Genomic DNA, 27,433 nt, shown 5'->3' with positions numbered 1-27,433 from the left:
GCTTGGACCGGAGATACATAATATGACACTTCATTGCTCATTTAAAGTATCTATATTGAAGTATCTATCAGTACTCCAGCGATCTGTCCATCATTCTGCAGAAGTTTGGAGCTGGGATATCGCAACCACTTGTAAAGATCCCTAAACTAACAGGTAGCCATCATTCGATTCCCATCTCTCCACCTGACTGGGAGCCACTTATTGTCAAGCTGCGCAGAAGCCACAGAGGGCATGAGGGGAGCGGGATGGGAGCCAGCCAAAGGAGTTGGAGGAGGAGGAGGCTCACTCAGCGATGTCTCCAGTTTGGCTGTGATAAAATGTGCGTAAGTGATCAGTTCGAAGACGATGACTGTGGATCGGGATCGGGTTGGGAATGGGGTTGGGGATCGGGGACCCGGACTGAGATTCAGACTGGCAGTGCCAGTGCGACTTGGGGTTAAAATTCCTGGACTTGGCGATGCTTGGCTTGGCGTTTTTTGTGCTGCTGCTGCTCAACTCTCTCGGCACTCGGCAGCATTTTAAAATTACAAGTATGTAATTTTGCTGAAATCAAGCGCTCATATGAAAATTCCACTGGCAGAGGCCAGTGCTGTCGATCCATCGATCTCGTTCTCGATCTCATCGGCAATTGTGGGGCATTTTTAATTTGTGCCAGGCTTTGACTTTTGCCTGGAAATCAGAGCAGTGGACGGAGTCGCCTGGCAGCGGACTGTGCGACCTTATCGCGCCCACTGTGCACAAATGTACAAATGCACAAAAGTACAAATGCACACACAAAATGTCAATTCTGCGCACGTCGCTTCACCAGGCATCCCAATCAGTCGTGCCCCACCGATCCCCACCAGACTGCGAAAGGGGGTGGTGGACCAGCTCCTGGCGAGGCTCCTTAGCCTCTGGCCGGGCTGGCAGCTCGTCATCATTATCTCTGCGCTCTGCCAACATCACAAATAATATGAGCAAGCCACAAAAAGGCAGCACAATCGAGGGCCCAAGAGCCGAGCTCCGCTGGCCTGCAAATAAACTATTTCAATCAATGCGTTTGTCGTCGGGCCATCGATCGCATGCCAAAGGTAGTTAGGCATCCCATAGGATGAGTTGTTGGCTCATCGGGCATTGGGCATCGGGCATCGGGCATCGGGATGCTTTTTCGTTGTATTTTCGAGGTTTGGCCGATGGGCATGGAAATGGGCGCAAGGGTGAGAGGCAAACCATAAATACCAACGCTCAACTTACAATTTACTTATGAAATTTTACAAATTCCTTTGGATTTTATAGAAAGTACTTTGGTATTTATTTATTGTTTACCTAATATTGCTTTTCTAATGCGAATGATTTACTTATATTACTAGCCATTTTTCAGATTTTGAATTGCACGAATTGGCGCCAACTGACAAGCAGATAACCTCTCGCAAGCAGTAAACCACCGCATATGCACTGCTTGCGTAGATGGCGCCACATAAGCTATCGGACAAACTGCTTAGCAAGCAGTACGCCTATCGATATTGTTATGTTTGTAACAGCTTTTTGAATTCAAATTTAAAGTTTTCAAACGCAATTTAACTATTTACGCACCGTTTGAAAATAGCTGCGAAAATAAGCAGCAAAAGTAGCCAGAGGACAGTAAGTTAACATATGTAAAGTTTTTTTTATCATTTTTAATATACAAACTTTTAAATTTCTTAAGATAAAAAAAAAACAAAGTTACAAATTCAACGCTACTGTTTAAATGTTTATTTTTATTAATATTATTCATTGAAATATTTTACAGTGGTTGGCTAAGCTCGATTTATTCTCACGCTCCTATTAATTGGGAAGACTTTTCTAAGCAGCAGGCAGCGAAAAGTTTTCGCCGAAGAGCCGACTTTCATTGCCGAATCGCCTGGCATCAGCATTAAATGTTATTCATTTCTGTACTCATCAGCACACGGTGACAGGGAACGGGCTCGTTTTCAGTGGAAGTAGAGTCAGAATTACAGAGGTGAAGCACAAAAGCACGAGAATCCCCTTTTGGAAAAGAGTTTGGGGTCGTCGAACTGGCTGCACTCTAAATGGTGTTAAGTACACTGCAATTAGGTGGAAATCGCCGAAGTTTTCGCTAACTGGGCTTTGTGAAAAGTATGAATTCGTCTGCGGCGATTAGTCAATGCAGCAGCGTGCTCATAGAACTGAAAAGCTATTCTATCACTTCTAAATGCAACAGAACCAACCACCTTCATAGGATGGCCTTTCTTATAAACAGGGGCGTGAGAATAGAACGGGTGAGTAACCCCACACCCATTGACTCGAGTTCACTTCGATTGGGGCTCGAATTTAAGGAAGTGCAGCGTAGAATTGTAGAATTGGCTACGCGTCATCGAGATAAGGTGAATGATATGGGCAAATAAAATGAAATCAAAACACAGCACAGCACAACGCCGTCTAGAAATCATTGGCCAAAACTCCCAATTTATAAACACAATCAGTCGGATTTTCGCATGTATCAGACGACTTTTTGCAGAGTGCAACGAACGGCAGTTGGCTTTTTGCTGTTGGCTGTGAGCTGTGAGTTGTGAATTGTGGCCGCTACTCCTCGTATTTGTTTTGTTTACGAATTCGCGGCTTTTGGCCGTCTTATCAGTCGTTTGCCAAAATATACGAGTATATATAAGACTCTTAGGCACTTTGCGCGTGGTCGTTGTCGACGGCAGATAAACACGCCTACGATTGCCAGCTGGGGAAACGCTTAAACAGATCAAGGTGATAAAGAGGTGTTTTATCTGATAGACTTTCTCCCAGTTTAGTATCAATGGGTAAATATTTATGATTTGTGACAGCATCTATGCTTTCTTACTCAAGTTAAACAAAGGGAAATTTGAGGGGGCTCATAGCATTTGCATTTCTAATCTTATCACAGCTCATATTTTGCGTATTCATCTAAAGGAAAAAACATTGTAGGTCTGTATCTTGTATCTTTAAAAGAAGCTATTAGTTATAATTAATTCTTATACATATATCGAGATTTAAGAACAATTGTAGATTTCTTTTATATTGCATTCCCAAACAATTATATTTTATTATTTCATAAAAATAGGTAACTTATGAACCTTCTCAGCTGAGAAGAGGAGCCAGTAAATAAGTGACTTTGCTTTGCTTTAATCCCAAAGCCAATAAACCAGTAGTTTCCCCATAATCAATATGATAAGATAAGGCGGACAGGAATCGATCTTGCCTCATTTAAATGGTGCATTTCATCACCTTGCCCAGCTGACGGACCCGCTATCGATCGATGTGGAATCAGTTCTTGGGCAAGAACACCCCACAATGCAATCCCCCAAGAACAATAAGGGTGCAGTTAAGAGCATTTTGAAATACGAATATCTTTGTGGACGCACAAGGAAGCACTTTTGCACAATCTCGATGGAGTCATCGATATGGGCGATATTCGAATCAAATTCGCTGCAATAGCTTGACTGATAAGCGCGGCAGAGAGGCTGTCCTGTCATCGACGGCGGAATACCCTCTTATCGTACACGGCGCACGGGGCGTATGATTAATAAGGTCCGGGTAAACAAGAGGTGGGTACACAGGCAGAAAAAAGGGGGGAGCGCAAGAGGGGCGCACCTTCGGAAAGTAAACGACAACTTGACCCAAATTGCAGACTCGAAAACCTGGGAGGCGAGCAGAGAGAGAAAGAGCGCCAATGGAGAATGGAGAAGAGCGAGAAGGGAGGCGACTTCACAAATCGCTGCATTTAAATAAACAAAACTACGAGGCGTGCTAATTTTGATGAATTTCATAACACGGTCTTAATTTTAATAAGACATCGCTGCCTATTACGTGAAAGCTCCCCGATGCGTTGCGTTCCGACTGCGAAGTCACGCATGCGCGCCAAAAACAGGCCCCAATCCCCAAGTCCCCCCATCCCCAATGCCCAAGCTCCAAGTCAACTGCACTTCTGTGTTTCTGCTTTTCTGTATTTCTAAGGCGAAAGAGCGAGGCGAAACCCAAACACGAATCGGAGTGGGCAAGGCCCCAAATTGGGGGATAAATGGGGGTCGGAGGTGGCGGGGGGTTACGCAGCGGAGTGCCGGTGTGTGCGGGCGTGGTGTTGTTGCTGCTGCTCTTCTCCCAAAAAAGCAAAAACCGAAAACTAAAAAGAAAAAAGCAAAAAGCAAAAACCAAAAAGCGAAAAGCCACCAAAATGAAAATGAAAGCGAGAGCCAAGGAATAAAAAGCGCTGGCTGCGCTGCCGACGTCGCTCGTTGCTGGTGTGTGTGTGCTTGCTTGCGCTTGTGTGGGTGTGGGTGCCGTGGGGGCTCCCTTTGTGTGACGTCACGCGATCGCCGAATCGCATTGAGTTTTTTCACGAAATGCGCTGCGTGCATCAGCTTATCACTGGCACTAAGTTTTAAGATAGGAACTTGATAAAGCAACTCATTTTGATTAGCATTTCTTTTTAAAGTTAAACTATGTTGTATGCATAAGAAACATTACAAAAGTGTATGTTTCTCTAATAAATTCTTATTATTTTCCTGTAATATCAAGTTCCAGAAACTGAAGAATTATCTCTAGAAATCACGAATGCTTGAGCATCAAATGCACATTGCTGCCTGGTTAATGGCTTGCAGTGGGGCTTTTGGCCCGCAGCAGCAAAAAGCATAAAGCAAACGGCAAACAGCAAACGGCCAACACAAGAACTTGGCCAAGTGAACTGCCTTGCGACGAGAGTAAAAGTGATTGGGAAAACTCTTGCTTTTTTACCCGATCGCGGCTCTCGCTCTCATCCACAGGTAGTTGCCATTGCCTGCGTCTTTACTATCGTGCTTGTGCTTTGCTCTTGCTTTGCTCTTGCTTTGCTTTTGCTTTGCTTTTGCTCTGCTCGTGCTGTGCGGAGCTGTGCTGCTTGTGCTTTTGCTGTAACGGCGACGTCGGCGCTTTGGGGCTTCGGCTTCGTTGGGGAGCGGTACGAGCGTGTGCTGGTGTGCGGTATGCGGTGTGTGTGTGTTTGTGTGTGTGTGTGTTACATGCGCTGGCCGCTCATTTTCTTTTTCTTCGCCTGCGTCGCTGCGCCAAAGACTTTTTCACTTATTCACTTTGCCGCGTTCGCGTTCGCGTTTTGTCACAGTTACAATTTACCACTCGTCGGCGACGGACGCGCGCTCTCCTCCGCTGGCCAAGAAAATCAAAGAAAAGCTCGCTCAGCTAACGGTTCTTCAGGAGCGTTTCTAACACCAACACACGTACACACGTACACACATACACACACACAGCGAACGGCAGTCGTCAGGCCGTCTCGTATAAAATCTGTTGCATCACTGCTGCGGCACTTCAGTCGTACGAAAGCGTGCGGCCCGAGAAGTGCAGTTTTGCAGTTTCGAGTTAACAAAAAAACCTAATCAAAGTAAACAAACTCAACTGAATATTTTGCGCAAAGAATCATCGGAAAGTCGAAAAGTCGGAAAGTCGTAAACTCGTAAACTCGTAAAGTCGGAAACTACGGAAGCTACGATGCTCGGCTGCAGTGACCACTTAGGCAGCCTAAGATGAAACTTACGGATACGAATACGAATACGGATACGGATTAGCGAGATATCCGCGTTGAACATTTCCAAAGACCCACTTACCTCAGTGCAATGCTTTAGGCGCCAAACCCATCAAGTTTATTCCAAAATCAGAACTCTAAAAAGCAGCCAAAATTAACGCTCTACAAGGCATCAAGATTCTACCCTCCTTCGCGCAACTGAAAATGCTGAACATGGAGTCGCCGCAGATGTACGCCGATGCCGTTCAGACATTGGCCCAGCTGGACCTCAAGAAGGAGCCTCCGCTGCAGCAGGCCACCATTGGCCAGATCACCCTGACGGCCATGTCCACGGCGCAGCAGCAGCAGCAGCAACAACAGCAGCAACAACAGCAGCAGCAACAACAGCAGCAGCAACAGCAGCAACAGCAGCAGCAGCAACAGCAGCAACAGCAGCAACCACAGCAGCAGCAGACTACGGATGCGAACAACAACACATCGCAGGACGCGGCACTGCTGGTCAAGCAGCACGCCATGCACCAGATGCAACAGGTCGCCGCCCTGGGCAGCAACAACAACCTGCTGCAGAAGCAGATGCTGCAGCAGTACACCACCCAGACGGACCTGGACGAGCTGACCACCCAGGAGATCACGCTCGATCTGCAGCACCTGATAGACGACCAGTTCAGGGACACGGAAACGCTGGGCATCTTCAGCGACATGGTGACCAGTCCGGGCGGCCTCTCCGCCACCCTGCCGCCCAGCGGCATGGTCTCCGCGGCGGCGAAGGTCCTGCAACAGCAGACGCTGCGCAACCAGCACGGCTACGGGGGTAGGGGCGGCGGCGGTGGGGCAGGAGGCGCGCTGGCCTACATGCCGCAGCCCGTGCACGCCACGTACAACAATTCCAGCGACGAGAACAGCTCCGTGGGCTCCGACTCCAGCACGATCAAGGAGGAGCCCATCGATCCCGAGTACCGGCGCCACCTGCAGGAGGCGGCCAGCCAGCAGGCAGCGTTCATGGGCAACGGCGGCGGCCTCTACAACGGCTACGGATCGGGAGCGAACGGGCTGTCCGGAGGCGGCAACCCACTCAATGGGGGCAACACGACGCCCAGCAGCAATGGGAGCAACGGCAGCACGGGCAGCAGCAACGGCAGCCAGTTCACCAACCTGACCACGGCCAACGTCCTGGCGCACCACAACCTGCCCCACCTGGCGGCCGCCGCAGGAGCACACAACCTGCTGAAGCAGCACAGCAAGCTGCACGCGCAGCAGCAGCACCAGCAGCACCAGCAGCAGCAGCAGCACCGCAAGCACAGCAACAAGCACGTGGACAAGGGCACGGACGAGTACCGCCGGCGGCGGGAGCGCAACAACATTGCGGTGCGCAAGAGCCGGGAGAAGGCCAAGGTGCGCTCCCGCGAGGTGGAGGAGCGGGTGAAGAGCCTGCTGAAGGAGAAGGACGCGCTCATCCGGCAGCTGGGCGAGATGACCAACGAGCTGCAGCTGCACAAGCAGATCTACATGCAGCTGATGAACCACGCCAATCCCGAAGTCAGTCGCGTCTGCCGCAGCTTCCTCAACACCAACGAGCACTCGCTGTAGCTGCCGCACAGCTAGTGTCCTGTGTGCATGTGTATGCATGTGTGTCTGTGTGAGTGAGTGTCTCTGTGTGTGTGTGTGTGTGACTGCTTGAGTGTGTGTGCTCCAGCACGTATGCAAGTGTGTGCGTGCGAGGAGACTCTGCTAAATCAAAGATTCAAATGCTGTGTGGGTAGCTCGTAATTCCATTCTCCTCCTGCTCTTCATTCTTCACTCTTCACTCTTCAGTCTTCTGACTTCAGTCTTCAGTCTTCAGTCTTGAGTCTTCAGACTTCAGTCTTCTGCCGAACGCTTTGGCATTCCTTTGTACATTTACTCTAGCCCCATTTCTTGTTATCACTGTAAAGCATATTTTTGTACTTAATTCTTAACGACTGTAACATATATTTCGCACGTTTTTTATACATAATCTTATACGTTACCATAATACGTTATCATAAAGTTAAGCCAAAGAAAAATGTTAAAAATATAATAATGTAATAATGTAAAAAGAGAGTAACACGCAGGAAAGAAGAACGAAAATACAAACATCAAAACCTATTAACTATTTATACATCTAATTCAAATGTGTACATTTCTCGATGGTGTGCGGCTTCGTCCTTTGCTTGATGCCTTGATGCCTTGATGCATTGATTCATTGATGCCACGCCCACTCCCACGCCCACGCCCAGCCCCGCTTGACACACAACATTAGCAAATCTCTAGTTCTTAAGTCGGAGCATCAAGCAACGCTTTACCAGCACCAGCCCCAAAAGGAATCCATCCCAAAATCAAATGATTTTTGGCGAATTCCACGAGTTCGCTGCCGAGTGCGTAGAAGATACGAATGCTATTAGTTGTAAGGCCAACGCAATGTTCTCATTTTAATTTATATATTCGTAAATTAAATATACACAAACCAAGAAAACTGTAAAGCAAATCTAAATAAATTAAATAAAATTTACCATATACACAAAAGCGATTTGAATTGATTTGACTTGGTTCCTGCTTTCAGCTTGCACGTTAATTTCCACAGTTTAGCTACCAATCTGCAATTAGCCAGCACCTAGCCACAATTCGATGTAAAAGCCCTGCCAAAAAGTGCCTAATTAAATGTCGGCCATCCTTAGGCGACAAACGAGAAGACCAGAAAATCAGATCAGAAGATCAGAAGGCCAGAAAGAGACGCACCACATTGGCGATTGGCCGAAAGGGACAGAGGGACATACGGAGGGCAGTCTTTCTTCTGGGCTGTCTTCTGTCCGCCGTCTTCTGTCCGCCGTCTTCTGTCCGCTGTCTTCTAGCCACTGTCTTCTACCCGCTGTCTTCTGTCCGCCGTCTTCAGATGCGACATATACGACATGGCAATGCATTTGGGGCTGCCAGGCGCGACAGTTGGCCGATTAGAGGGGCAGGAGGCGGGGTGGAGGAGCCCAGACAATCGCAAGGCGGCCGTGTTGACACAATTTGACAGTAAGACAAACCCAAAACGAAAAGCAAATTTATAAACGACAAAGCGAAAAAGAATTAATGCAACTCGAGAAACCGACAAATTAACGCGCCGCAGAGAAAGCCCAAACAAAAGCCGCAGAGCCGCAGAGCCAAAAAGCAAAAAAACAGAAAAACGCATGCCGACCTGGGGCAGATAATCACTTACAGAAATTTGGGCTCGGGCTAAGCCCTTTTGGTCAAAACTTTCTTTCCATCCGTATCTGTATCCGTAGCTGTATCCGTATCTGTAGCTGTAGCTTGTATCTGTATCTTGGCCAACTGCGGCTGCTGCTGCTGCGTGCGTCCAATTTGTCTAGCTGCATTGTTGAGTACTTTGATTGATGAAAGCTAATTGCGCATGCACTCTGGGCCCAAAAGTGAAATTGCCTCGAACTCGTGGGTGTCGCTCGGTAGCCACAAACCGCAGCCACAGCCACAACAAAAAAATCCCAATTTAAGCCTGACTTTGATAAGGGTTCTAAGCAGCTTACAGTGAAAGTTGCCCCCACCTGCATCCATCGCAGCCAAATGCATTTGCGTTTTGGCAAGCGCTCAGAAATCGCCGCACAATTACTGCCCAACTAGGCGCCGCGGCAACGAGGCGTATGAGTTATGAGCGGCGGCAGCGAGAAGTGATAAATTCGCAACTTGCAACTGCAACGGCAGACGAGGCAGCAAGCACACTTCTCTCTGTCTCACCTGATAAATGCTAATTGCCGCCAAGAAGGAAGGCTGCGAGATTTAGCGATGGGCGGGCACTTTGAATTTATTAAAGAATTAATAAACATGCTGGCCATCTATCGTTGGCTTTCAAGCAATCAAACAGAATCTATTGAATCATAGGCCATGGTAACTGGATAGCAATGGGTTACATGATCGAGCTCAAGCTCCATCACCAGCTCCATCTCCATCTCCATCTCCAGCTGCAGATCCCAGTTTGGATCCATCTCGATGCCTTTGTCATCCAATCCATCTTTCACACTCCAGTTCCACTTTGTCCGCTCCGCATTGTTGTGGCTCCAACATCTTGGCTCCTCATCTCGTCTTCAGCTGCAGCGACTTTAAAAACCATAACGGAAAAAGTGGGTTACTTCACTTTTATTTTCGTGCCACAAGCAAACGATAGAGAGAGAGAGACAGAGACAGAGAGAGGTGCAGAGAGCAACTTTACATCTATTCATCTATCTCCATTTTTCTTTTTAGCACAGATTGAGTAATAGTTAGTTGTTTGGCTTATATCTTAGAGCCGGGCTTCGTTCCCCCGTTCCCTCTCCTCTCCTCTCCTCTGCGCTGCCTACCAACGACGATCGTGTGGCGAACGCGGTGGTTTCACTTTCTATGCCGACTTCTACTTCGCCTCCGACTTCGCCTCAGACTTCGACTTCGACTCCGACTTGGAGGCAGACAGACTTTTGCTTTTGCTATCTAATACAGCCGCCGCAACAACAATGGGCCATCTAGCTGCACTCAGCGAAAAACCAGGCTCTTTGAACTGCAATATCTAAACCAAAACATCTGTGCACGAGAAAATTGTTATCTTACCCTGGAGATTTACTTGCCTGGCAGCTGAATTATGCAAAAATATTCACAACATACCCGCAGTATTCTCGCAGTGTAGCGCTCACCTCTTTTTCTTCGCGCTTTGTGTTTTCCTTCCACAATACATCGACTATTTTCTTTTCGACGACGCCATACGCCATACGCCATACTCCATACGCCATGTTGGCCCAAGTTGAGCAGAGTCCAAAAGCTGAGATTCGGCTCCACTCGCGTAGCCACGGCTTGTATCTGTATCTGTATCTGTATCTGCATTTGTATCTGTAGCTGTAGCTGTAGCTGTTTCTTTCAGCCGAGTGTGGGGTTATGTAATGGGCCAAGCCGAGCGCTGTTGTTGCCGCTTTAAAGATGCCTTTTCTTTTGTTGGGCTGTCTGCTCTGCCTGATGACCAAGTTAAGATATTATGTTCGTTATGTTGCGCTTATTAACGTGGCCCACAAAAGTTGTTCAGCATTTCAGTTTTGCCTAAACGAATTTTCCGTTATAAATCAAGCGAGCCACGCAAAATAGAGACATTTGCCGCGTTGGCCAGATGGTAAGCCATCAAATAGATGGTGCAGCCACAGTGACCCACAGCGAAAATGATATCGCATCCCCCTGCTCCCCTTCGCCCCTTCGCCCTTTCCCAAACTCTCCTTACGCAACTTGTGGAGTGGAAATGCTATCCATCCATCCATCCATTTACCTTTTCTCGGTCCAATCAGTCGGCACTGCCATTTGAAACAATTACGCAGCTCCAGCGGACATTAAAGAGTAGTAAAAGTATGCGAAGTATGCATTTTGGGAAAAGTGGCCCACCTTAGGGAATTCAAAAGCAATTTAAGGGCCTAACTGGTCCACTACTGGGTACGGTACCACTAGGGATTACTGGGTACTGGGTGAAGAAAAGGCTGCAGAGTGGAAAGCAGTCTTACTCTTGATTAACTATTGTGTCTCTTAACTATAAGTAAAGCCTATTTTTTGAGAAGCATTCAATGCGGAAAGAACTTAGTGCATTATCTTCAGGGTAATGCAGATCAGAAATTCATAGTTACTTAAAGGTAATCCCCTGCTATGAGTAAGGTGTAAATAGTTAATGGAACATTATAAAATAGACACTTAAACAACCAGGTGCAATGAGTAAGTAAGTAATACGAATACGAAGTGAATAGAATAAAAGCCCAAATAAAATAGCAAAATCAAAAGAAAGCGAGAGCCAGAGGAAGGAAAAGAGGAAGAGGGCGAGACACAACAAAACTAAATCTAAACCACTCACCCAAAGACCCATTGGCCTACTTTTCTTACAGGCCCAGCAGCAGCAACAACAATAAAAATATAAAAAATGCTAGAAAATAATCTCAACGCCAACACACACGTACACACACACACACGCACACATGGCTAATCAGGGCGTATCTGTGTGTTGGTGCGTCCAAATTTACAAGGGGCGCCCTTTTCGAAAAAGTCGAAAAGTCGAAAAAACGAAGTCTTCCAAGAAAGCTGCGCGCTCTTCTATTTTCAGCTGCGCGTTGGCGTCGCCGTCTTTATCAATCTTCCGGGGGGTGGGGGGTGGGGCAGGGGAAGCGGTGCGAGGAGGGGACGGGGGGCGGGTGGTTACTTATCTTAGGGCAAGACCCGCGTCCGCTGAGCGAAAGAGATGGCTGCCGCCGCGAAGGGCCAGACACTTGTTGCAAGCAGAACGCCCCACCAAAAAAAAAAAGAAAAAAAACAAAAAGAGCAAAACGGAGCAGCAACAACAAATTGACCCAATTTCGAACATTTTTCCCTTACTGCACACAGATACAAATACAGATACAGATACAAGCAACGCCACACAAACAAACCCAAATATGCGCCCCGAAGTCGTAAAGAAATATGTGCACGCAGAGAAAATCTTACAAAGTATTATAAATTGTACGAAATCGTACTCTTTGAAGAGCTATTATCTATATCTATAGAGTTGTAAACTATTATTATAGAGATGTAGATTCTGTTAAGTACCAACCCCTTTCTCTCCGTGTAAATGCGGGTAAGTGTGTGTGTGTTATGCTCCCCTAAAACTGAATTGTTGTTAATTGTTGTTGCTGGTGCTGTTTGTTGTTTGCTCAGTGGCATTGTTAAGTTCTTCGCCGGTGGGTGGCAAGGGGTGTAGGGGGTTGGGGGGTTGGGGGAGGGGCTGCAGCAGCCCAACACCAGAATTCACTTTCAATTTTCGGGCACTTTTTGATTGGGCGCATGGAAAGAAATGTTCTAAGTTCCATGCGGCAGGAACAACGGCAGACAGAGCAACACACATTTTCTTGACTTTGGGAAAAGTGGGTCAGCAGCTGTAAAATAGACTCCACCAGACTGGGCCTACCCCCACCCCCTGCTCCACTCCACCCCCCGCGCCAATCAAGTCGGAAAAGAGGGAAATGTTTGTGCATTTGCGGCAGTGGAATGTGTCTGCATGTGTGTATCTGCGATCTGTCGCTGTTTAGACGGTGTCTATTTCTCCTTCGCTTTTCCTAGCACGTTTCCCCCCCCTTCCGGCCACCCTGCCCCGCCCCTTGCCATTCGCCCACCCGCGGCCCACTGTTAAGTAGGTCAGCACTTATGGCCCGATCCACGAGCAGTTTTCATTATCATGTGCAGCTGATGCAGCGATGAGGCTGGCAAACAAGAAAAGGCAAAAGTATCTTTCAGTTTGCCCCAGTGTGTTGCAAGTTCTGGGCTAGTAATGGCGAAAAGAAACGCTTTTCGGGCTTTTATGTCTAAACAATGCAGCAGCAGCAACTTCATAAAATGTGTCTTTCCATGCGGAAGGAGATAAAACAATTGGGAATGGGAATGGAAATGGAAATACTTCTTTAAAGCACTGGCATCGTGATGGATCTCTACCAGAAACACAAGTAGAGGAGTATATGGAATATACAAAATGGAATTGGATGAGTTAGCCATTAAATGTTGGAGCTAGATGTGGAGATACCCCCTGAAATTAACAGTATCTTACTTATGATTACCCAGTGTTTTAGTTTCAATTGCAAGCGATCATAGACATCCGAAAGATGCATGCGTATCTGTGGCCATTTCACGAATTTGTCATTGTCTCCTTGGCTCTGCAGGCCATCCCAAATCCCTTGGCCATCCCATTTGTTTTCGCTTAAAAATAGCACCAAAAAAAGGTTCTTTGCGACCCAGAGAACAGAACAATGGGATGGGGCATAAATATGTGTGGCTTCTGGTTTTCTGCGTCGCATTTCTCATAGCAGCCGCCAGAATGCCAGAAAGCTGCCAACAAATAAATAAATAAGTGAGCTGAAATGAAATAAAATGAATTACATTTGTAATTAGTATATGTACACAGATCTGCAAACTAGTCGTGAAATCATGTGTTATATATTATGCTTAAACATGTCAAGATCACAACAGTCTTCATATCACTGCGATTGGGGAAGTGGAGCGTGTGTTCTTGGGCTCTTCGGCTGTCGAGATGAGGAACTTGGGAACTTGGGAACTTGGGACATTGGAAAGGGAGAATTGTTGTGGCTTACGATAACAAAAAGGGCTGATTGTGGGAACAATAAGGCTTATTTACACTGTGCAGTGTAAGTGGGTCAATTACTTGATGGCTTCCTGTAGGCAGTCACTGCGTGAATCACAGGTGTGAAACTGAGTCACTTTATTAGGATGGCGTGTCCCTGAAGATTTCACTTTCTCCGCTCTGCGATGTGCAAAGTAATTCAGACTCATCTTACTCTTAGAAGACCCCTTAAAGGATTATGTTTGAAATCGATTGAGATTGGTAAGTAAGTTAACAGCGCTTAACACTTGTTTCCTCAAGTCGTTTCCTATTTGGCTTCGTGTGCACTTGATTTTGGCGCCAAAATCATAAGTCCGCAGCCGCCGAGTTTGCAATGCCATTGCCTCATTTCGCCGGCTTGAGCTTGAAAGTAAAAGTGGTTTGGCTTTCTTTTGTGGCACACGCTTTTGGCGCTGCTTTCCAACCACTTTGGTTTGGGTGGCCGCCACCACCACCACCACTACTAATACTACTACCACCAGTACCACCACCAATACAGCTGCAACACGCCGACGACGACGACGACAAGTTGCCGTGTTGTCGAGTCCAAGGTCAAGAGGAAGACTTTGAAAATGCCCCAACAATGTGGTCGTGGATGTTGCTGCCTCTGCCTCTGCCTCTGCCTCCAATTTGGATGAATAATGCAGGAGACTCCCAGGTAAGAGTGAGAGTGAGAGTGAGAGTTTCGGCGGGGAGGGGAAGGCGAGGTATCAGTGGGTCTGAAGATCGCGCTTTGTCCGCTTACCGTTATGCGGGCCAGTTCCGGTTTACGACTGGCTCACTAACTGGTTGGATGGAGATGGAGATGGAGATGGCGATGGAGATCCGATACGATGAGAGTGGTTTTGGGGTCCCATCTCGAAATGTAGTCCATGTAACTGGCACAGCCGCCGATGACGCAGGCGACGACGGGTTTTCGACGGCTTTATGATTACGCGAAGAGCAGCGAGATGTTGGCCTAAAGACCATTTAGCAGCGGATCCCAGCTCAACTCACCTGTTGTGGCAGCATTGGGGCAGCATTGGCGGCATTATGCGTAGTTAATAACCGTTAACGGAACTGCACGGAACCCGCAGGAGAAATAGTTGACGTTCGGGGCACCCAAATTTCATTTGAGTTCATTTGATTTCAGTTGGCTAAATGGGGAAAGACAACAATTAAGCGTTGCTGTTGCAATCGGGGCGAACTAAAGGAAAATGCATAAGCGTACGAGTATGTAACATAATATTATTACGATTATATTTTTCGGCGTAGTTAAGACCTTATACAATCGCTTATATATCGCTTATGTATCGCTTATGTATCGCTTATGTATCGCTCGCCCTGTTAGCTATGACTGCCCCGTGTTATTTAATTGCCGGCAGCCAACGAGAAAAACGAAGGAAAATAAAAAACAGCGGCAAATAAAATGTGTTTTTAACTGTTAATGCAACTGCTTATGAAATGAGGTTGCCTCGACAATTAACTCGCAGTTGGCCAGGCCTTTTGCCCGGACTTTTATGTAAATGAGCCCCCAAAGAGCGAACCAAAACAGCATAACCCTTCCAAGGAAGTTTAGCTCAACTCCGACTTTAGTGGGTGTCGCGTGGGCAGAGATGTTTGGCATTTGATAGGGCCAAAACCAAAAAAAAAAAAAAAAAATAGCGCCGAAAGGCGTCAGAACCAGCACTCGGCTTTAATTGCTGTTTAAGTTGGTAATTGCGGACAGCAAGTCGAGCTGCAGTCTTAACTGCAGTAGATTTGGAATGTTTTAGTGGAAATTTCAAAAATAGTTTTGGAATGTTTAGAGTGGAAATTTCAAAGATGTTTGGAGTGCAATTTGAAAGATACACATCTATAGAATATATCTTTGATTGATTCGTAGTACCAAACACCCCTTTGTTCCCTTTGTCAGTGCACTGAAAGCAAGGCAGAAACCCAGAAGACAGAAATCAGAGAAACAGAAAGACGGAAAATCTTGTTTTGATTTATTTCCCTTGCCTTTGGCTGAACAAAAACAGAAAAAAGCGAAAGTGGCCGGGCCAAGTCGACACCTTTTCACTTTCAAGGCCGCGTAATCAAAACGCTTCGACCGTTGTCAATACGGTCGAAACAAAAAACAAACACAAAAACCAAAATACAAAATAAAAATAAAAATAAGAAGGAAAAGAAAAAGAAAAAAGACAGCGAAAGACAGCGAGTCACGCATGTGACCCACAGCACGGAAGTCGAACGCCGAATAAAATTAGAAACAAATAAAGTATCTCAAGCAAACCAGCAGCAGATACTGTATCTTGGCGTTGCGTTTGGGCCCAGAATCATGAATGGGATGCAGTTCAGTGGGCCAAGCGGCTAACGGCAGTTAGTTGGCGGTTATCTAAGACATGCTAAGCAGCTGGCGACGCAACATCGACTGACTTAGGTCAGTTACGTGAGCCGATTCGAAAAGCGTTAGTTTATCTGACGGATGCGCCGCGCACAAGCGGAAGTTGTAGGTCGTATGTGGATGAGACTTTGATTTAAAATTATATTATTATATCTAGACTGGGAAACTGCGATGATCAGTTAATAATAGGAAATGCTTTCCTATGCACACCATTTAATATAATATCTTGTGGATACAAGATACAAGACTCTGCAGTTGATAACTCCCGCTGGAGCCGATGAAAAGTGCACTTCGTGGAGTGCTCTTAGTGTGAAAATTGTGGAAAGGAAACCCAGCGCCACAGAAAAAGACTTGAACTCAAGTGTTGAAGTGTTGTCTTGAGCAAACAAACAAACAAACAGGAACAACAACAACAACAGCAACAACGACAACGACAGACAAACTTACAGGCGGGACACCCAAAGGGGTGGAAAAGTGGGGAGTTGGGAGGGGGGTGAGTGGGGAGAGTGGGGGGTGGGGAGTGGGCCAGCGACAGCCACACACTTGTAACTGCATGCTAACATGTTTCGCCTAAAAAAACAAACGCAAAGGCAGCAACAAATTTCATTTATTTATTAAACGAACAAAAAAAAACAGATATATAGGCAAACTTGTTTATAGTTGTGCCGCTTTTTGTTGTTGCCCGCATATTAAACACTCACACACACACACTCACTCGCTTTTGGCCAGGTTGCAAGTGCGCGTGTGTGCGTTCGTATACGTATATGCAAATGGGAAGCGCCGACCATCCGCCTAAATTCATAAGTTTTTTGAGTTGACAGCGGTTACATCACTTCACCGTTATGCGTATGACATTAATTTTTGCATTTAATGCGGCGAGGGGCATAAATCAATTTCTTCCCCTAAATTCCAGCCGAATTTGAGGAGCAGCTCAATCAAAAAAGTCACGCCGCTCTGCCTGTGGTTCTTTGTTGGCCAGTTGCAAAATAGCCGCGTTTTGCCCAATATTTACCATTTCCTCACCGTTCAAGCCCGGCTTTTTCCCTCCAACACTCAGTTTTCCTTTCGCTTTCATTGACGCGTGAAGTGGCTCAGACGCAGGGCAGGAATATGGCAGTTGGATACCCAAATGGTCGGATAGTTGGATAGTCGAAGAGTTGAATAGACCAACACCAGCAGCAGCCAACCACAGCAAAGCGGCCAGCAGAAACAGCAGAGTGCACCGAATATCTACATACACTACACTGAGATAATGGAATCTTAAGGCGCAGAGTTAACTAAAAAGTGGGATAGCTGAATACAGCTTTTGAAAGTACCAAACATGGTAAGCCCTATTATCAAGTCAGTGATTCAGAGTTACTCATACTGTGGTACTAAAGAAATCTTCAGCGTTTTAAGATTGCGGATTAGCTTCCCAATGATTTAAGGGTTTTTCCAACATTATGATAATGGTAGCAACTCATGAATTAACTTAGCTAATGGACTCCCCACTCAGGGCAGTCCAAAATGCTTAGTTAATGTGCATTACATTTTCGTGATTCTGATCGATATCGCCAGCGAGCGTCTCGTCTCCGTAGTTAATAGAGCTTTTGTTGCAGACATAATCAGCGAAGCAGAAAGTCGGCCCCAATCCCCCAGTGCCCCCTCCCCCTTCAAGTGAGTCCCCAACTCCACGATGACTGGGCTCCACGGTCCTTACGGCTGCCATGTGCTCCACGTTCGCCGGTTTGGATCTCTGAGGAGCGCGCAATTGGGGCAAATGCATAACCGATGCTCCCGATCGAACTTCAACTACAACTCCCATTTCAATTTCAATTGCAATTTCAATTTCTTAGCTTCAATTTCAACTATTTGTCAGCGCGGCAGCATGTGGGCCATGCTGCATAATGCCGCGTATCGGGCGATCGGCCCTTCGATCGGCGGTCGATAATTGATAATGGAAGTACGTGTGTCTGGATGAGGGGTGGCTGCAAGAAAGGGGGGGAAAGACCCTCCGCGGCACGAAAAGCGGCCAGAAATTGAAGCGAACCAACCATAATAATATTAATTCCAGTGTGCGCCTCCGCTCGCCTTGGTATTTGTTTGGTGTATGGGTATGTGTATGGGCATTGGTATTGGTGTTGGTATTGGTGTTGGTATGAGAAACTGGGTCAGCGTGTCGACAAATATATGCACACATGTAAGTTGCTGCTGCTGCGGTGCTGCTGTGTTGTTGCTGCTGTTGCTGCGGGGAGCGATAGAAAGTGAAAACGAAGCAGCAGCAGCAGCAGCGGCGACTACGACAATAAAATGGCTATGACGAACGAGCTGCGGCAAGAAAATCACATAATCGCCGTCGACAGCGACGCCAGCAGCAGCAGCAGCAACAACAACAACCACTTGAGGAGGCAAAAGGGCGATCGGCGGGCAAATGAATTATAATTTAGGGAAAATTATGCACGCGGCACTGCGAGCGAGCATAAGTAAATAAATAAGTAAATAAGTAAATGGGAGGCATACGAAATTGAGGCACAAATCAAACGCACGTCGCCAAAATGGGTGAAAATAATAAAAAGGCGCTGCTTTCGAACCTTTTTCCACTTTTGGGTGGCCCTTTCCAAAGCAAAAGCAAAAGCAACCAAACTCAAAACAATTACTATACATTTTAATGGTCTTTGCAGGCATTAATCAAAACAGATCACATAACACCACACTTTGGATCAAGTGGGCTGCGCGAAGAGGTTTCGGATTTGGGCAGGTCGTTAAGGTTTTTATAACTCCTTGATTAGGCCAAAGTTATATGCTGACTCTGCCGGAATTCAAAAGCGATAATAAGCGATAGGGAAAGTATTTAAAATAGCAGTTTAAAATATGCATAGATATGGCATGGCTGCCAAAATCCCTAATCCCAAGCGTAATCTGCAAAATGCTCAAATATTACGTATACGCCAGGGCAGCCACTGGATTCCAAGATGCTACTAGTGACTAGTCTAGGCAACACATTGCACAATCTATCCAGCCAGATCCTATAGCAAAATAGCAAAATAACAAAATATATTCGAAGCTAGCGAAAAAGTAGCGAAAATCCATTCCATGTGGAAATTAGCGCACGTTTGGCGACTGTTTGCCTTTGAGAGGGCCATAAATTGATGTGCCCCGAATAAAAACAAAAACAAAGTAGATAAATATGTCAACGGCAGTACAAAGGGAATCAAAAAAGTGCCCGATTCCCCCGATTCAGCTGCCAAAGCAGCACAATCAAAATCGTGACAAGGCAATTACAATCGGCAAAGCGAAAGGGAGGCGGCAGGAGAAGCTAAAGCCGAAGTCGAAGCCTTTGGGCCAAAATCTCTGGCCAAATGGTCAGCATTTTTGAGTGTGTTGTGTGAGGTGAGGAGCTCATGTAGGATTCCGTTTTGGAGGCAGCCCCCGCCAAAATACACAAAACGAGCTATGCAACCGGTTAAGGATAGGCCCGGCCACCCACCACCCCCCACCCACAATCCACAATCCACAGCCCACAACCCACAAAACCACGCCCAAACAAGAAAGCGCGTGGAAGATTACGGCCCCTGATTAGGCCAAACAAATCTGCGATGCGTCTGTGTATCTGTATCTGTGTATCTGTACCTAAGTATCTGTACCTGTGCATCTATAGCTGTGCATCTGCATCTGTGTTAGTGTGTCTGAGTGGGCAGAACTGCAGCCCCAAAGAAGCAACCGTCGACCAATATAGCGCTGGACTAACTGGCTGGGCTGCTAAGCTCAGCGAAGCGCTGCAAAAATGCACAAAAACCAACAGTTGCGAAAGCCCCGAAGATACTCCAAAGACCAGCCAAGTCGCAGTCACAGTCGCAGTCACTGTTGCAGTCACCGTTTGGCGATGGACCCGTGACACGGATCACTTCTTAGCTCCTAATCCTACTGCTAGTTATAGAGGCAACTGAGCCTATCAACCTCCTGATATCCTGACTGCCTCAACTGAACTGCCTGACTGACTTGTAACCATTTTCCACATAAGCTCTTTGATTAGCTTTTGGCGTACTTAATCGCTCGACAAATTGCAGACAAATAGCTGGCCAACAGTTAGTGACCCAAATTGGCGACTGCGTGACTGCTTTCTCGCCAATCACGACCCACTGGCCGCCTCCGTGACGAATCGCTTGCATCTCTAGGCGCTACTAAGTCACTAAGTCACTAAGTCAGTCTGTGGGGCGGTATGCGAGCTTCCCCCTCTGCTCTGCTCCACCCCTGCCATTCCATTCCATGCCATGCCATGCCATGCCATGCTGCTCCAAGAGTCGGAGTCCGCATCCAAGCCACTCCAGCCCCGATCCGTTTGGCATACATATTTGCTAGTAGCTGGGTTTTGTTTTGTTTAGCGCTTTTGGCCCGGGCCTGGTTATATCATCGAGCACTCTTACGACGTGCCGCAGCCAAATGGTCAACAGCTTGGTCGCTTGGCTGGAGTCGCTCCAGCCGACCAGCACACCAGCACACCAGCACACCAATAGACCAGCCGACCGACTTAGGAGCCTCCAGTGGCCAAGACATGCACCGAGAGAAATTTTGGAGGGCGATGCTTAAGGGGGAAGAATGATACTCGTGCCACATCTGCTGAACTTAGCATTGCTCATCCTATAAGAGGTAAGTATATAAATGCTGTTCTTTAGCAGTATTTTTGATAATTTAAATATTTTTAAAAAATGTTTTTTCCAGTGCACACTGTCTTCAGTTCGAGCCAAAAGCCCGAGCGCGCGCTTTATGCATTTTGGAAGCGGTACGCGACGCGACGGGCGGGACAGCAAACGGCGCTAAATGGCCGAGTGGCCGACTGGTTGCTTGGCTGGTCAGCTGTCCGATCGTTGGATCGTTGGATCGTTGGAGCCCCCCTCTCTCCAGTCCCCACTCTCCCAGTCCCCAATCGGCGATCCACAATCCCCAATCCCCGCTGAAGTCTTCGCCACACTCTCACTATTCATTCATTCAGTTGAGCGTCGCCGCTCGCTGTATTTGAATAATGTTTGACCCAAATTCGAGTTTTGTGCGCTGTCTCTGTGTCGTTTTATTTTTCCCTCCTGACAAGAAAGTGTTAGTTACTAACAAAAGCCTGGCTGAAAAGTCAACAATGTCTTTTATTTCATTTGGCTTTTTCTCCAACCTTTTTTTTTTTTTTGGTTTTTTGCACTCGAACGGCTTTTATCATTCTGCTGTAACAGACAATCGCCAATTTTTGGGCTGCGTGTGAAATGTTTCGTTCAGCTCGCCAAAAGTCGGATATTAAGATGCCAAAATATGACACAAGAAATCAGCGAGCGGATTTGGCTTACACGAAAATCGTAAAACTGAAACTGCAGGGGTAACTTTTGAGTAGAAGAAACATTCGAGAAACGCACAGCGCTGATTCAGACTAGTAAACATCACTATATACTATACGTCGTCCTTGGGCTTTGAGTCAACAGTTTATAAATAACAACAAGCCATTAGCCATGCGAAAGTTGTTGATAAATATTCAATTTGTATCTGGGCGAATCCCAGAGGGCCTGCTCTCGGATTTCGAGATAGATGAGTGCAGGAAAATCATTAGGCCTTCGATTCGAAAGCCATGTCTAATTACAACTGAAAATCAGTGGCTTCAGCTGCAGAGGTGCAGCACTAGATAACACTTAATATTTGCACTAACAATTAACAATTAACAATAAACAATTATTTGGGTTAACTATCTGGTGAACAGCAGATCCAATCCGTTATTGTGCCCAAAAAAATGCTGCATCATTGGCTGCCGTTAAAAGGCCATTTTACATATGACATAAAGCCAAGCAAAACAAGAGCCATGTGCTCATGTTCGTGCTCAACATATCAACATATTTGTCTTAATGTCCCTCGTTGGCCGAGTGAAAAATCCGTAGCCAGCACATTAAACATTAAACATGAAACATAAAACATTAAATCGTGGGGGAAAAGAGAGCGCGCCGAGCTGTTTACATGCAGTTAAACTTGATGAAAATGTCAAATGTTTTTGGCTTAAGACAAAGGCCACAGCAGTACACACAAATAATAAGCACAAAAAGTGGCAAACAGTGCAGCCCACAACACTCACAGCACACTCACTAAACAATCAGCAGGCAGCCACGAGTACGTGAGCTTACGAACGTGGCCCCGAGTGTCAAAGCCCCAAGCCAAAAACCAGGTGGGAACTTTGAGCCCTAAAGTGAATCACTCGCCGCAGGAGGAGGTAGGTGAAAATGGAGATGGGCATTAGTGGGCATTAGTAGTAATATTTAACTAGGTATTCCAATGACTGCTGCTTAGAGGTTTTACAACTTGGGACTCTTCAGGAAGGTTCCAGATTTAACTGGTAGTATTAAATCTATAACACCATAATCACACCCATTTGAAGTGTAACGCCTGGTCATTCAGTTGATTTGCTGCATGAATCAGTCGCCAATCAAAAATATCTATCTATTTCTATATCAATCCATCCATTTGCGGTATCATTTGGACCGACAACATGCCGTTTCTGCTGCAAATTCTTCACAGCTGCTACCTTGCACTGTTTAGAATTTACAATGACGCACTCATAAATATGCACCAGATTCGGCTTCTGTGGGCTTCTGTAGAATTCTGTAGGTATCTTTGTTTATCAGCCGGGAGTTCAATATATGCCGACTGCGATAAGCCTAACTTGCTTCCTTTTAGCACTCGGCCTCATCGAAATGCACATTAATTCCACTGCGATTGAGAGTGCAGACCGGGTTCTGCCGCATCTGTATCTATGTATCTATATCTATGTGTCTGCACATCTATGGGGAACCAGGTATCTATGTATCTGCGCAAGGCAATCCATCAGGCGACAGGCGGCACAATCGAATTAGCATTTGCATCAGGTCGCATTGCAAATGTGCCGCAAATCTGCTGCAAGTCGGTGGGGAGATGGGGAGTTGGGGTACGTTTCATTCAATTGGCAATACTCGTAGTTATTAGCACCTATTTACTTGGCTACTTGCTAGCTGTGGCAACAACGCATTAGACAAATTGCCCGACTTCGATTGGATTGATTTGCAGCAATGGCAATTACAAATGGCCAAAGAAGAAAAAGTATCGCCACTCGCCGCTGTCCGCCGCCGTTTCGTTTTGTAAGCCAGAAAAGCCAGAAAACTGGGCCGGAGTATATTCCTGGGAATGTACTCGTAAAATAATGAAAATGTGCCATAACGGCACTGCCAGTACTTCAGCACTTTAGCACTTCTGTATGTCGTCTTCCGAATTAAATGGAGCTAACTGTTGGCCGCCGTCGAGCTACGTGCGTTCAGCAAATGTCAACGGTTAACAAACCCGGCCCAAAATTAAACCCCACTTCAGATTCCACGAATTGGCAGGCGATAAAAAAGCGCCGCACAAGATCTCCGCCTGTGAAACAGTGGCCAGTGGCCAGTGGCCAACTACAAGTGTTTTGGCCATTATGCAATGCACTCAGAGAAGAAGCACTACTTACAGACTCTCAAGTATCTCACAGATCTGAGGTATCTAAGTTATGATTGCAGATGCCTAGTACCCACTAACTCTGTGTCTAAAGTACCAGCTGATACCCTCTTTTTGAAATGGCATTCTGAGTTGCCACTTATGAAGTATCTGAGTCCTGAAAGTATCTGAGTTTCTACAAGTATCTTTAATATCTGCTTCGCCTTCGCCGAAAGTGTCAATGAATGGGCCACTTTGGCAGTGCCCACTGTAATAACCACGCCCCGCCCCTCATTCGATGCCAAAGTTAATTAACACACAATCAGGCAACGCACACATGCAAAACCCTAGTTCAAGCGACTAAAGCAAAGAAAAGCACCGAGGCACCAGGTGGAAAAACCATCGCAAAACACACGTCGCCACTTCAGAGACCGCGAGAATGCACCGAAATTAGCCGAAACACAAAACACCAAATACAAAATACAATATACGAAGTACGAAATAAAGTTAGAAAAAATAAAGGAGATGAGGAGAGGAAAAGCGATGAAAAACAGAAATTAAAGTCGCAAGATTACAACAGAAGCAGATTGGAGCTGCATGTGTGTTTTGCTTGGCAGAGGAGTTGGAGTTGCAGCCAGCATGCCATGTGAACCAATTTGTGGCATCAATCTCAGGCGTGATGTGAAATTGGCCAAGACGCCCAGCCAACCAACTAAGCAAGTAACCAAACTAAATGAATCGCGGGAATGGCATTACTTATTCTGCGCGGATCACTTGACTCCTCCGATTGGGAGGTGAGTGTGATGCAACTTCGCCCAGGTGATATTTTACCCAGTTGCATGCAAATGCAAAAATGATTGATAAATGAATGGGCTGAGTCGCCTATTAAAAGTCTTTAGATCTAAGCAATCCAGTTGGCCAACTGAATTGGGAGCGTATCTGCAAGATACTCCGGTATCCTTAAAGTTGCTTTGGTGCCAGAACATCGGAGATCTTCTAGTTCAACTACCAAAAGGAGACTAGGAATGCAATATTTGTAAAATGATATAAGTAGAGAGTAATATGCAAGCACTTCTCGCATTCCGCTGCAGCTACAAACATAAAATGCACACGTTATTGGAAAATGCGGAAAGTGATCGATGGAAGTGGCCAAAAGCGTCTTACCAAATACCGCGATTCGTCCTTGAGTGCGTGGTGCATTCGGCGTAGTGCCTTGATTTGCACGAGTAATTTGCATGCACTGGGCCAGCTTTTCGCATATCATTTGCTATTCGCTTATGACAGCGCTGGCTGGCCAATGGAAAGCCGGGCCTGTTAGCCAGGCCAAGTAGAATTCGGAGGAGGCCCAGCCCAGGTGGAGGAGACCCACCTGAGGCACTTCCGCTGCACTTAGTAATGCACTTGTTGTTGGCCAGAAACAGAAACAGAAAAAGATACAACTGCAGCTACAGCTATAGAAACTTGGCAACGTCGCAAGTGAACGTCTGCCAAACAGCAATATTAAGTATGAACATGTGAGCCGCGGTTTTCGCTTTTGGATTCGTTTGTTCGTTAGTTGTTTTTCTCCGACTTTTTGGACTTTTTTGACTTTTTGGACTTTTTGGAGCCCGTGCGGTCGCATCAATGACCAAGTCAAGCGTGTATTTTCGTGTGGGTCTCTGGCTCCGCCGATTTTCCTAGCTGCAATTTGTCTGCTTATTGTTGTTCTACTCGTGTTTGTCTGCGAGCCGCAGAAGACAGCCACAAAAAAAAAAAAAAATGCTGATGGTGGTGGTGGAAAACTGATTGCTGAAAATCAAAATGCGGCGCAGATCGGGTTGTCTAAGTCCAATCTAAACTAGTCGAGGCGTTTGCGGCGGCTTTTGGCTACCACAGAGCATTGACGTGTTGTTTGCATGCCCCCCCTCTGCCCCCCTTTTGCCCCTTGCCACGCCCCTCCGCCCTCCGCCCCCTGCCACTTTGCCACCTCAAGCGGGTTTCGTTTTTTGGCTTTCCGAAGAATCGGCGACTAGCTGCAAAAACAAGATTTTTCCTCGATTTTCCTCTGCCGTGCTAGAGTGCAATGCACTTCCCCGGGCAAAGTCTCCATCTCCGAGTCACTGCACCGAGATCCAAGAGCTCCAAGAGCCCCAAAAGCTCCACGAGATTCAAGCGATCCAAGCGATCCAGTGAGTGAGGAGTTGGCAAGTACATGGATAGCTGGGTAGGTAGGTTGTTGTCGTCTCGGGAAACTAGGTCAATCACTGCAGTGCCGCCTCCCTCGCTCCCCACTCCCCACTCCTCACCTCCATCTCCTCACTCCCCACTCCATGTTGCTGATCTCGGACTGAACATTTTGGATTTTCTTGCCTCCGTCTGCCGGACGACTGCGACTATATGGCTCTGTGGATAGTGGATATTGGATAGTGGATATTGGATGTTGGATGACGGCGCCAAATGAGTTGGCAACTATTTATTGCTTTTTCATTTGCCTATTCCCCGGCGATCTAGCTGCACGGCAAGAAAAGAAGCTATGCTTAGCAAGTTGGTCATTTGGGATGCATTTCTTAAAGATAAGGGCATACATATTGCACATACCAGTTTGGTTAAAAGTATCTGGAATATTAAACATTACTTCTTCTAGCTTGGATAATAAACCTGTAAATCTTTTTTCCTTCCTTCAAGTGTCTTCAAAGTAATAACAGCTGAGATCTGTAGGAATAAATTGGAAAACGCAAACTCGTTTTGGCAGACGGATGATGATATCTCCGCCAGAGGAGTTGGCCCACTTTTCAGAGCCGGGTTCTCAGCCTCAACTCCTCATCTCCCCAGGAAGGGGAACTTCCGCTCGGGTTAACCCTTGCTGACCCGCCGGAGTGACATAACTAATAACTAACGGTTAAGCGCACTCTAACCACTTTAGCCACTGAGAAGCCAGACGGAGCGGAAGAACGTGTTATAGTGTTTTGCTCGATGTTTTGGGCCTTGGTTGTTTTGGTTGGCTTGGAAAAGTTCTCGGTTCTGGCCGTCATTCAGAAAAGCCGGCCGGCTCTTTCGATCGAAAGCCGAGCAAAACTGGTTCTCGTACTTACCTCTTCTTTTCATTATTTTCCGTGTGTCTGGGTTTTGTTCTAAGCCGACTTTGTTGTTGGCTGGCTTTTGGGCAGAGCTTTGCCTTTGTCACGAGACCGCTAACGTGGCTTTAATGGCTTTTAATTCCGCCGAATTTGTCGCATATGAGTTCTATATGAGAGGCAGTTAATGGCAGGGTTTGTGCGACTCCGAGATCCGCTCGAGATTGTCGTGCATTATGTGTGGCAAGTAGAGTTTTATGTGGAAAAAATGCGGTTAATTGGTTGGATCTTTCGAGAAAATTAAGCAGTAATATTTGTATAAGAGAAAGATGGCTTTATCTGAAATCCCCAATGAGAAATAGTCTTAAGCGCGTCCTTTAAGCAAATTTTCCATTTTAAAAACAATTTCTGGGAACTTGTTTATGTTAATAAGCTCTATTGTTTAGATTCCCGAACATACACCGTTTTATATGATAAACTAAAGTAGCTTTCATATTACCTTTTAATTGTAATTATTAATTAATTCTTTGGTTTGTCGGTTTGTAAAAAAGTTAATAAACTTAGGAATATTTTTAAACAAAGTGACAGTTTCACACAGCGTTGCCACATGCGCTCAAGAATATTCCAATTCGACTTCCAAGTGGCGCTTTCCAATTCTACACGTAATTTACTTGATACATACAATTTACATTTTACACGTGCTATACATGCTGTTTTGATGTAACGGAAATTTTCTGTTTAAAAATTATTGTAAAATTGCTGTGATGTTAGCTATTAAAAAGTTTTTACCAATTATAGATAACGGATAATGTATATTTCAGACCAAAAATAGATAATACAAATTATAAATAACTCCCTTTTCAGCGTATAATCTCACACCACAAGCAGAAAAAAGCACAGGA

The 27,433-nt window shown here is 46.1% G+C and overlaps 1 protein-coding gene across 1 annotated transcript; it reads left to right on the top strand.

The window, feature by feature from the left end:
* Positions 1–5,120: 5,120 nt before the first annotated feature.
* On the top strand, positions 5,121–8,041 carry LOC120446539 (CCAAT/enhancer-binding protein). Its single transcript, XM_039627555.2, has one exon. It carries the CDS (start codon positions 5,726–5,728, stop codon positions 7,106–7,108), a length of 1,383 nt encoding a protein of 460 aa, XP_039483489.1. The 5' UTR covers positions 5,121–5,725; the 3' UTR covers positions 7,109–8,041.
* The last annotated feature ends 19,392 nt before the right edge of the window (positions 8,042–27,433 follow it).

The sequence above is a fragment of the Drosophila santomea genome, chromosome 2R (assembly GCF_016746245.2).
Source record: "Drosophila santomea strain STO CAGO 1482 chromosome 2R, Prin_Dsan_1.1, whole genome shotgun sequence".
NCBI lineage: Eukaryota > Metazoa > Arthropoda > Insecta > Diptera > Drosophilidae > Drosophila > Drosophila santomea.
The sequence above is the reverse complement of the archived record's forward strand: the minus strand, read 5'-3'. Positions and strand labels throughout refer to the sequence as shown.

Bases quoted from the DNA above. Each gene is read 5' to 3' on its own strand.
- LOC120446539 (XM_039627555.2), top strand. From the start codon at position 5,726: ATGCTGAACATGGAGTCGCCGCAGATGTACGCCGATGCCGTTCAGACA.